The 11206-nt window shown below is 37.5% G+C and overlaps 1 protein-coding gene across 6 annotated transcripts in view; it reads left to right on the top strand.

The window, feature by feature from the left end:
* LOC122565401 (PWWP domain-containing DNA repair factor 3A-like) overlaps positions 1-11206 on the top strand; it is a 55210-nt gene that overhangs the window by 35472 nt on the left and 8532 nt on the right. For 3 of the 6 annotated variants that reach the window (XM_043721347.1, XM_043721346.1, XM_043721351.1), the window contains 6 exons: positions 851-988; positions 5692-5762; positions 6123-6208; positions 7168-7228; positions 8717-8792; positions 9865-9915. In XM_043721347.1, coding sequence (XP_043577282.1) covers positions 851-988; positions 5692-5762; positions 6123-6208; positions 7168-7228; positions 8717-8792; positions 9865-9915 — 483 coding nt within the window. The remainder of the gene's footprint in view (positions 1-850; positions 989-5691; positions 5763-6122; positions 6209-7167; positions 7229-8716; positions 8793-9864; positions 9916-11206) is intronic. The other 3 variants (XM_043721349.1, XM_043721348.1, XM_043721350.1) reach the window with 3 other exon arrangements.

The raw sequence follows: 11206 nt of genomic DNA, 5'->3' as shown, positions 1-11206 counted from the left end.
CCTCCCCCTCGTTTACAGACTTGCCTCTTCTTAATGAAAGATCTAAACCTTGGACCTGCAACATCTATTCCTCACCCTGTTCTATCCATGTCTCCGAAATGGCCACAACATCGAAGTCCCATGTACCTATCCGTGCTGCAAGCTCACCTACCTTATTTCGGATACTTCTGGCGTTGAAGTAGACACATTTCAAACCACTTCACTGTCTGCCAGCACATTCCTGTTACCCTGAAATCCTGTTCCCTGTCCTCCCTATTTTCATCCTCCTGTGCACTGGAACTACAACTCCGGTTCCCATTCCCCTGCTGAGCTAGTTTAAACCCACCTGAATAGCATCAGCAAATTTCCCACCCAGGATATTACTACCCCTCTAGTTCGAGAAGACCGTCCTGTTAGTACAGGTCCCACCTTCCCCAGAATGAACCCCAATTATCCAAGTACCTGAAACCCTCCCTCCTGCACCATCCTTGCAGCCACATGTTCAGCTGATGTCTCTCTCTATTCCTTGACTCGCTATCACGTGGCATGGGTAACAAACCAGAGATAACAACTCTTTTTGTTCTAGCTCTCCGCTCTCATTATTTGTCTCAGACTCACTTCCAACTCCAAATCCACCTTGATGTTGACCGAAAAATAATCCCAACTGGTATACGTATGTCCTTGACTAAATATTCTGTCCATGAATATTCTGAAGTTTTGCTCAAATGCAGAATGTGCTTTCCAGTTGAACCAGCTAGACAAGTGTAATTGTATTCAGGTTCAAATAAGAGGCCAGGCTTGATGGCCTAAAGGCCTTTTCTTTTGAACCTGTGGTCCATCACTGGTGATGTAAATATCTGTACTTATGCAGGATTACACTCATCCTCTTTGTCAGTAGAGTTCAGTTCAATAGATTCCCTTTCAACAAGCAAGCGCACAGATAATGGGGAGGAGGATGAAGAGAATGACGATGAAGATGAAAATCTTCCAAGTATACTGCTGCACCAAGGTAAGACCCTTAATTTCTAATCTTCTAGTGCACATTTATGATATGTAATTTCTCCTCTGTCTAGTCATCCTTTTTCCAAGATCTGTCAGGTTCAAAGCAGTGTTGCATATAGAGCTGTTTGAACAGAATTGACCTATGTACAGTTAAAACTGCTGAATGTTGACCCTTTATGTGAAATGGTGGTGTCTCTTAATGGATATTGCCAGTCTAAAGTTTTTTAAATGTGATGTTTTATGTCCTTTCTATATGTAGTGAAACAACTCCAAGCAGTGACTATGCAACACAGCCTGAGGCTGCCAGCACTGTAGATTCCACCTTCTTTTGCAGCAGCAGCAGCCTTTTACTTAAAGAAGTGATAGAGACTTCACTGTGATATAATGCTCTTATGTTTGCATTAAACTGAGAGTACAACAGTAGAAGTAGACAATTCTGCCTGTTCCAACATTCTATGAAAATACTGCAGATCTCTGTTTTGACTCCTCTCGTGGTATGATTCCATATTCCTGAATACTCTGGTAGCAAAAATCTCAGCTTGAATTTAAAATTATTAATTTATTTATCATCTTTTACAGAAGAAAGTTTCACACTATCACCATCCTTTATAGAAATAAATACTTAGTAACTTCTGTCCTGGATAGCTTGGTACTGATTGAGTTTGTCTCATTGACTTGACAAAATGTGTTTTTCTTTGTGCCCTATCGATTCATTACCAAAGTTCAAGTCAGATCATCCCCTAATGTTTGTGTCCAGTGGGTGAAAGTTTGGCTTAGTTACTTTAAGGAGAGTGCGATTTTAGACCAAGACTTGCAACTATGTCCCATGGACATTGTGCTCTTGTTGTCGCTGTAAATGTATTCCATTGGCCTCTGTTCAGGAGCAAAAGTAGAGAACCAGTGTCTTCCACACTTTGGACATTGTTGACAGCAAAGAAAATTGGGTGACAGATGACAGTGGAGATGTGAAGTTTGTGTACAACTTTGGTGGGTGCAAATGTTGCAGTACTGTTTCTAAATATTCATAGATTAGTAGAATTAAATAACCATTCAATAATATATTGTATCTTCACTGGTCAAGAGTAAATTTGGTTATTGATGGATAAAACATATTCTAATCTGTCTTCAGGTTCTTAAAATACGTGTTGTTTTTCTTCAATGTATAAAGCAGCTATTTTTGCATTCACTCATTTACAGCTGGCTTCCCTTCTGGATCTTATGCACTCATTACCAAGACCAAATAAAACTTGCCAGATTATTGAAGATTTGTGGTCAAGAAAATTCAGTTCAGAAAAGGATTGATTTCCTGATCACCAGTCTTGAATATATCTACCTATTTACCTTGTAAGCAGTTAAGCAAGACTCACATTAACAGCTAGCAGCACTAAACCGGATAAATGTAGCCTTACAGGACTTTTAAAATGTCATATGTGTGTTCTAAGAAATTTATGGGAATGTATTTTTAATAATTTTCTTAGCTGGGTTAGCTCCAACATGTTAAGAATACTTCTTCTAGAAAATAAATAAACAACATAGTACTAATCAAAGCTTTCTATTTAAAATATGCCAGTACTGATCAGAAATGAGACATTTACACCAGTCTTTTAAACCTTTTCCATTTGTTATAGCACAGAGATAGCAAGCCGGACCAAATCAGACTTGCTAACAGTGGGTTGCAACACAATGAAATTAAAATATTCATTGGCCCTCAATTGCCCAGTTGTTCCTAACAAGACTTTGTGAATAAAAGTTCAGAGTTTAGATTAGAGTGGTGCTGGAAAAGCAGAGCAGTTCAGGCAGCATCGGAGGAGTAGTAAAATCGATGTTTCGGGTAAAAGCCCTTCATCAGGAAATGAAGGACTTTTGCCCGAAACGTCGATTTGCCTGCTCCTCGGATGCTGCCTGAGCTGATGTGCTTTTCAGCACCACTCTAATCTAGATTCTGGTTTCCAGCATCTGCAGTCATTGTTTTTACCTAATAAAAGTTCAGACACCCATCTTGTAGTTTAAACATATATTTTCAATTTATTATTAATAATTAACTTAAGTTGAGCAAAGCTAACTGACAAGGTAACAATGTAATCTAATTAATGTTTATGATTTACACCCAATCTTCTTTAATCTTAACTACAGCCTCTCACCACAGACACAATTAAGACAGAAATTGGGGGAAAACATTAGTTGCAGTTGGCCAGTTAACTTTAGGTGTTTTGAGCAATGGTTGCTAAATGTTCGTACAATCCTTGGAAATTAGTTGCTCACAGACACTAGGGACTGTATATCTTGCTTGAATTCTGACATTGATATAAACAACTTCTGCAGGCTGCTGAAGATTTTTACTTGAGTCTTGCAGACTGGGGTTCTTTTCACAAACTTTTCAATAGTTCAGTAATTGGAAGATAACTAGACAGCAACCAAAACTCCATCCAGCGGCTTTTACAGTCAGATTGTTTTCTGATTAAAACCCAGCATGTACCTTTTCAAACTACAGTTTCTGTTTTTGTTTTAGTATTCTTGTTGTTTGATTGGCTGACCTTCCTTTTAACTGATCCTTTTAACATTTGAGCAGCTGCAAGTTCTTATGCATCATGCATCTCAAGTTCTGAAACATTTGCAGTGTTCTTAAAACCCAATAATCAACTTGCAATTACTTTGCAGCCCAGTTCCCACAAACATATATCAGTTTTTGTTCTTCCCATTTTTTTCACAACATACTGCTGCTCAAAATCTAAGTTTAACTCTCACCTTCAGCTTGCAATTCCAAACCAAAAATGAGAAAAGTACAGAAAAATGGGCGGCACGGTTGCACAGTGGTTAGCACTGCTGCCTCACAGTGCCAGAGACCCGGATTCAATTCCAGCCTCAGGTGACTCTGTGTGGAGTTTGCACATTCTCCCAGTGTCTGCGTGGGTTTCCTCCGGGTGCTCAGGTTTCCTCCTACATTGCAAAAAAAAATGTGCAGGTTAGGTGAATTGGCCATGCTAAAATTGCCCGTAGTGTTAGGTGAAGGGGTAAATGTAGGGGAATGGGTCTGGGTGGGTTGCACTTCGGCGGGTCGGTGTGGACTTGTTGGGCCAAAGGGCCTGTTTCAACACTAAGTAATCTAATCTACAGAAGAATGATGGTCCCAGTTAGTTGTTTGAATTTTAAATTTTTTTTTTCTAAAAACTACGAAGTGGTCTTAGTGATATAGACCTCTTTCGCAGGCAACTGAGAGTGGAAATGGGTTACATTCTTCTTTCTTTATCCAATCTATTTCAATTTCCGAGCACTATGGTGAGATATCGATAATAAACTGGATTTGCTGTTCTAAATGATCAAATGCTTTGTCAACCCTGTAATACAGTGGAAGGATTGCTAATAGATATTAGATTTCTCAAAATGATTAATTCCTTCATTGAAATTTATAATTCAGAAGTATAGTCTTTTAACATCAACTAAGTTTTTTCATTATTCTGGGTATGGTATTAGTACTGGGATCTGGGTATGTCATCCATCCATGATTACTTTTGACAAACTGGGGATCTGCCTTGTTGAATATGCATACCCACAAAGCTGCTGGGAAATCAGTTCCAGGCTTTTGTCCCAGTGACAGTTAAGAAATTATGCAGTTCCAAATCCGAACTGTGTGGCTTGGAGGGAAAATTGCAAGTGGTTGTATTCCTGATACTGTGTTTCTCATGACCTTTTCTGTGGCAGAGGTCATGGATTTGAAAGATGCTGCTGAAGAAGTCTTGCACAGTTGCTGTGATACATCTTGTAGGTGGTAAACAGGGCAACCTCTATTATCCAAACAAGGACAGAGTATTTTGCTCGGATAATCGAATGTTCGAATAACACAGGGACCTTGATTTTTTTTCAGATAATCAATGTTTGGATAATTAAGGTTGTACTGTACACAGTTGCCACTATGCATTGATGGTGGAGGAAGTTGATAGATGCAGTACCAATCATTCAAGCTGCTTTACCCTATGTCGTGTTGGCCTTTTGAACATTGCAGGAACTACACTCCTCCAGAAGAATGAGAGTCTCACTCCTGATTTGTGCCTCATATGTAAAGAGGCTTGAAGTCAGGAGGTGAGTTACTTGCCACAGTTGAGAGAGTCTTTATATTGTCTTACATAATTGCATTATCTTGCACAAGGCTTTAATATTGTTCCAAGGACAAAAGAATCGTATGTGAAATGCTACAGAAGAATCATTTCTTCTCTTGGTCAAGTTAAACCATTTGGTAAAACAAGTTTGTTTTGACTGTTGTAACCTGAATTTTTTCCAATCCTGATTTTTATTTTTCTTCTTTCTCCAACTCACCCATGAGGGTGCAATCTTTTTAAAAAAAATAATCGAAAACAAGAACTTTATACGTCAGTGCATTTGAATTGCCATTTTCTTGATCATTATTAGTAACATACATAAAATCAGATGAGATTAGTTCAGCTATGTGGCCCTCCTATCCATTCATCCACTAACAATTTTTTAAGACTCATTTATTGAAGAATGGCCTATTAAAATTATTTTGGCAAAGCATACCAACATTTTGATTCAGAATATTTCCAATCTGCCTTGAGATTTGAAAGAAAAATCAAACCTGAATTAAAAAGCTTTATTTGTTTAAAAAATTAATTGAAAAGCTGTTGTGAAATGAAAAATTGAATTGTACTGCCAGTAATCAGGAGTAACTAGATTTTGTTATTTGTTTTATTTTTGCAGAGCAATGGTCAGTAACTGAAGGGATGCTAGTTTGGTGTAAATTCCAGAAGTACCCATATTGGCCAGCAGTGGTAAGTGAGAAAGGGGACAGAAGTACAAGTTATATTTACTTAATTTTGTAAATTTGAACTATGACAATTTTCATACACTCATTTCTAAAGAAAAAAACTTGCATTTATGTCATGTTTCACAAACGCATCCCAAAATGCTTTACAACCAATTTCAGTACTTGAGGTTGCACTTAAGAAGTGATATTGGATGCACAGCAGTCAGTTTGCACATAGCAAGTTCCAATAAATAGCAATGTGATAATGACTGGACAAACGTTGTAACTTAGGGATACATTTTGGTCAAGAGATAGAACAGTGCAGCTTTGCCAGTCAAGTTTGGATATATCAACTTTTATTAGTATGCATCCCTGCTTTCAACAGGTAAGAAGTGTAAAGCCCAGGATCAAAAAGGCCAGCATACTGTTTGTCGATGAAAATATAATAGATGTAGAAAAGAACAAGAAAGGGTAAGTGAGACTCCTTTCAAACAGTTGTTGTTAAATAACTTCATTGTAGTAGGTTTCAATAGCTCAGATATTTCTGTTTAAACAGTGTGCCACACCTTTTTAATGGGATTGAGCATTAAATTCGTAACTCAATTTTTGATTTTATTGATGTACTTTACATTAACCCTTGAATACAGTTTTGTATGACTTTGTTGTGGCTGTCCAACCTTTTATTTAATATCCACCACACTGCAACCTACTCTTTCCCCAACATTGACTTAGACTTTGGCTTTGTGTTGATATGGGGCATCCTATGGTGCCATCCTAAGTAGAGATCATGTGTACACATTGCATTGTCTTTCCCTGCTGGTGTAACACTGAAGAAACTAGACTTTTGCTTTGATGTATCTGAATCAAACAGAATATAGCTGCGTATACCATTTAAAAAGATTCATTTAGCTACTATTCATTCCAGGTTAAAATCTCTTAGTTATTTCCCATGCCAAAGAGATCTTTTGTGAATTATCATAGAGCATCGGAGTCTGAGGAGTGACCTTAGAGGTCTATACAATCATAACGGGCATGGATAGGATAAATAGACCAAGTCTCTTCCCTGGGATGGGAGAGTCCAGAACTAGAGGGCATAGGTTTAGAGTGAGAGAGTGGTACATGTATGGAATAAGCTACCAGAGGAAGTGGGGGCTAATACAATTGCAACATTTGAAAGGCATCTGGATGGGTATATGAATAGGAAGGGTTTGGAGGTGTATGGGCCAGGTGCTGATAGGTGGGACTCGGTTAGATTGGGATATCTGGTCGGCATGGACGAGTTGACCGAAGGGTCTGTTTCCGTGCTGTACATCGCTATGACTCTAAGTAGCATGCATTTCAGCATATTCCCTTTTAAACCTAACGTGGTGATGAATACCCTGTAATGTTTCAATACATTAACCAATCATACTTGTTTTTGAATACTGCAGCTTTACAGTGTCTGTAAGGACCCTGAAACCATTTGATTGTGAAAACCGTCATCAGTTAACAGTAAGTTTACAAATCTGTTTGTTCACAGCCATATAGATTAATTGAAGCAAGGTTTAAAACTGCTGTTTAAAGCTACCCTGATGGATGACTTAATTGCCATGATCATGATCTCTATGCATGATAGCTGTTGGTATAAAGTTAACAGTTACAATATAATCCCTCATTCTTTTTATTTGGGGAATGGTAAGAAGGTATCAATAAAACAAAACAATGGTCTTGCTTTTCGCTGTTATTTCATAGCTACATTAGCACACATGCTTTGGCAGAAGAGTAAGCAGAATTGTGTTCAGCAGTACGATCACTCCAGTATGCTCACTTGAGTTCACATGAAATTGGCCAGTGCTCATGAGGTTTGTCCCAACATGAGTCAGCAGCTTCTGGGATTCTGGACTTAAGGCATCATATGCCAAATTTACAAACTACAATCATTCAATGAAAGATAATGGTGCAGCAGTCACAAACTTTGTTATGTCTTGGGGTACAATTAGTTTTCACAGATTTGGATCACGTTGAACATATATAATTTGCATTGATCAGTGAATCTGTCATGGCCATAAATCCTCAGGAACAAGTTGGAGTCAGTTTTATTTTCATACAAAGGGACATTAGAATATAAACAGCTACTGAAGAACAGTCAGTTACAGTATTTAATAGGAAATTAAATAAGTCCTGAAGAACAATTCTAAAAATAGAAGAAGGCAGTGAGTGAAGCATATATTTTCACCACAGTGTGTCATCACAACATTTTTATAAATTCACAGCTCTTAGTGACACTATCTTTTAATGCACTGTGACCATTAAGCTGAAAAAAATTCTATTTTTTTTTAATTAAGAGCTTCCATCGTGCTGATGTGACTTCAAGCCAATCTTTTTCCAATAAACTTGCAAGTTCTGCTCAGATTCTGGTATCTGTAACAAATACCACCATACTATTTGAGACCATCCGCAGCATTCAAAACAATCAAATGTTTAAATCAAACAACCCACAACACAATTTTTAAAACACGTTCAATTCACGCTATCTCCTAATTATAACAGATCCTTTCAAGAATGCACAATCTGCATCCATACCTTCAGCAAAATTAATCAGTTCTATCTTGGGCTTTACCTTTATCTATGTACCAAGTTTTGTTGACATGCATCCCTGTTGAGATGTATGGTCCTCAGACAAACAGTTTAACAAATTGGCGCAAAAACATGATTTTTATCTTTGTTGCTAGGCTGGATAGAAAAATGTAAGGACGGAAGCAAAAGTATTGTAGATCACTCAGCTGCCTCTTTTTTTTCTGTTTAATTTCTAAAACCAAGTTTAGTAGATATTGAATCTGGGAGTGCTAACAATTTCTCTAACAATGAAATTTCAAAGCACAAGCTCTTAATGTGCTATTATAATCTATTAAACAGGCATCTATTCAATTTATAAATCTGTCAATCTTTGATCTTAATACTTAGAAGATCCTTACAATTGTTCAATCCTTTATTATGCAGGCTGCAGCACGGTATATTTATAAGACTTCCGTTGATTGGTGTGTGGCTCTAATCGATGATTATCGAATCAGAAGAGGCAAGTTCTATCAAGTTAAATCCTTTTGAAAAGAGCACAAGGCATTTTAAAACAAACTTTTTCCAATGTTGCTGTTGCTTTATTAACTTGCCCCCTGTTATGGACTAAGCCAGACCACTCAAAACATGATTAAGCAGGCAGCCCAGACCATAAATTTGCAATTTGTTTCGGTAAGTAAACAGTGAAAATTATCCGGATTAAGTTAGCGAGGTTGACTACCAGGTTTTAAAACAGTCAAAAATTTATTTGCAAAATTACATAATGAAACACAAGGAACAGAATAAAGAACCCCTACAGAACTCAGTCTGTCCAAACTAGACTTAAATATGCTGTTCCGAATATACACAACAGTCCCAATAAGCAAACCCTCTTGAAAAGCAGTATAAAAAATGGAACATATGCTTACAGGTTGAAGTTACAAGGGCAGAAGGAGAGAGTTTCCACACAGCTCACTGTTGAACCCCCAACTAGTTCTGGACTGAACTGTTCAGCTAGAGAGCTGACCACTCCCCTTTCATTCTACAGGTCACTTCTAAAACATGACCACTTTGGCCTGAAATCTTTGGCCTTTTGTTTACATATAAACAAAAGGCTTCTCAAAATCCTTTTCATCTCTGTACTAAACCAGTCTGATCGGACCCTGGCCTGGTTTATGACCCTTCTGGGGGAAAAAATCAAGGACACCGTATCCTTGAGAAAGGACCAGCTTTTAGGAAAAAGGACCAACTGTGTGACTCCCCTTTTCCAAACCTTGCAAACATAGCCTGTGCTTGTTTATCATAGTTTTCCACAATATAGAGCACGCTTTTAGTCTATATTCTGCAAATATGCAAGTAATCATCTTGAAACGGCTTTTGCATTTGCAAATCATTATAGGAGAAAAGGAAAATCTTCTACTGTGTCCACAGCAACATGGCACTCATGTCTGTAACCGGTCCCCTCAGGATCAATAAAAAAAACACATCACTAGAAACATTTTTCTAAGTTCTGTGACAATTTGCTCATTTAAATTACTTGATACATCTGTATAAAATTTGTCTTTTGAACTAATTGTATTGAAATATCTTGGCAGGCTGTGGATCCTTCACTGGTTCCTTTGTTGAGTATTGTACAGCTGAACTTAGTAAGTAGTGTTGATTTTAAGATTATCATTTTTCTATTTGCTATTATTTTTGAATGCATTGTTTTAGCTGATCGAATTTTGAGTTTAACATTCTACTGCTAAATGAACTGAGTTGAACTGAAGTTCCAGAAAGGAAGGCGTTTTTGTTTTTGCTTGATACTAATAAAGAATTAATGTCCCAAAACAAGCCAAGGTATTTTGGTTTTTGGTGTACTTTTGCTTCAAGTATGAAATGTTCCGAGAATTTTCTTTTCCAAGCGAGACACACACAAGGTCACCATTCCTGATCAGGCAGAACAAGAAAATATCAGTTATAATCCAAATGTTTCTACTAAGTTAGCTGATATGCGCCAGGTCAGTGATCAGATTCTGCAATTAACTGGAGCATTGTTGAGAAGAAAAGAAAATCTAACTTATATTTACAACATGCCTTTAGTAGAAAAACATCTCTAGGTGCTTCACAGAATTTAAGAAGATTTGATTCCTGCTTAAAGGTAGAGATATGAGGGCAGATTTGAAAAAAGAAAAGGAGTTTAAGGAGCCTCTCAAAGAAGAAAAGGGAGGATTCTGAATAAAGTTCCAGACAGATGAGGACATGGCCACCAATGATGGGGTAAAGAAATAGACAAAAGGCCAGAATCTAGGTGAACACTGCAGAGGATTGTGGGACTGGAGAAGATTTCAGGAGCAATAAGACCATGCTGATGGGATGCATGGTAAGAATTTGAAAACTTGGGGAACAGGGCGTGTTAGGTGAATAGGTTTTGGAGTCTGTTAGGATATGGACAGTCGAGTTTTACATGACTGTGTAAGTTTGCAAGGGAGTGGAAGTTGAGAAACCAGCCAGGAAAGCATTGAATAATTGCCCCACACCCCACAAAAAACCTGAGTTGAGTTTCTTGGTTGTAGAGTGCCCCCTGAGGAAGTACATCCATCATTTGTATTTGGTACAATTATGTCCTCACTAAATCCATCTTCTAAGAGAGGCACATTTTATAATTAAAGTAAAATATTTTAACATTTTGATCAAGCAATTGAAGTATTTATTTTGATAATGAGAATGGTAGATTAATACAAAAAGAGCACAAATATTTTCCAGACTGAACATTTCCAAAACTTTGCTGATTGGAGTTCTGCTTTGCAGAACAAATTGTTGTATTTGATTATATAACCTTCCAAAGGATCACTTATGATAAAGTTGAATCCAGTATAATTCTGTCTGAGAATCCATTTTAGTATCTGCTTTTTTGATCGTTGGCTATTTAGAAACGTTTTCAACAATTCTTAATCA

Source organism: Chiloscyllium plagiosum, chromosome 31, assembly GCF_004010195.1.
Source record: "Chiloscyllium plagiosum isolate BGI_BamShark_2017 chromosome 31, ASM401019v2, whole genome shotgun sequence".
Lineage (NCBI taxonomy): Eukaryota > Metazoa > Chordata > Chondrichthyes > Orectolobiformes > Hemiscylliidae > Chiloscyllium > Chiloscyllium plagiosum.
This window is presented reverse-complemented; position numbering and strand designations above follow the sequence as displayed.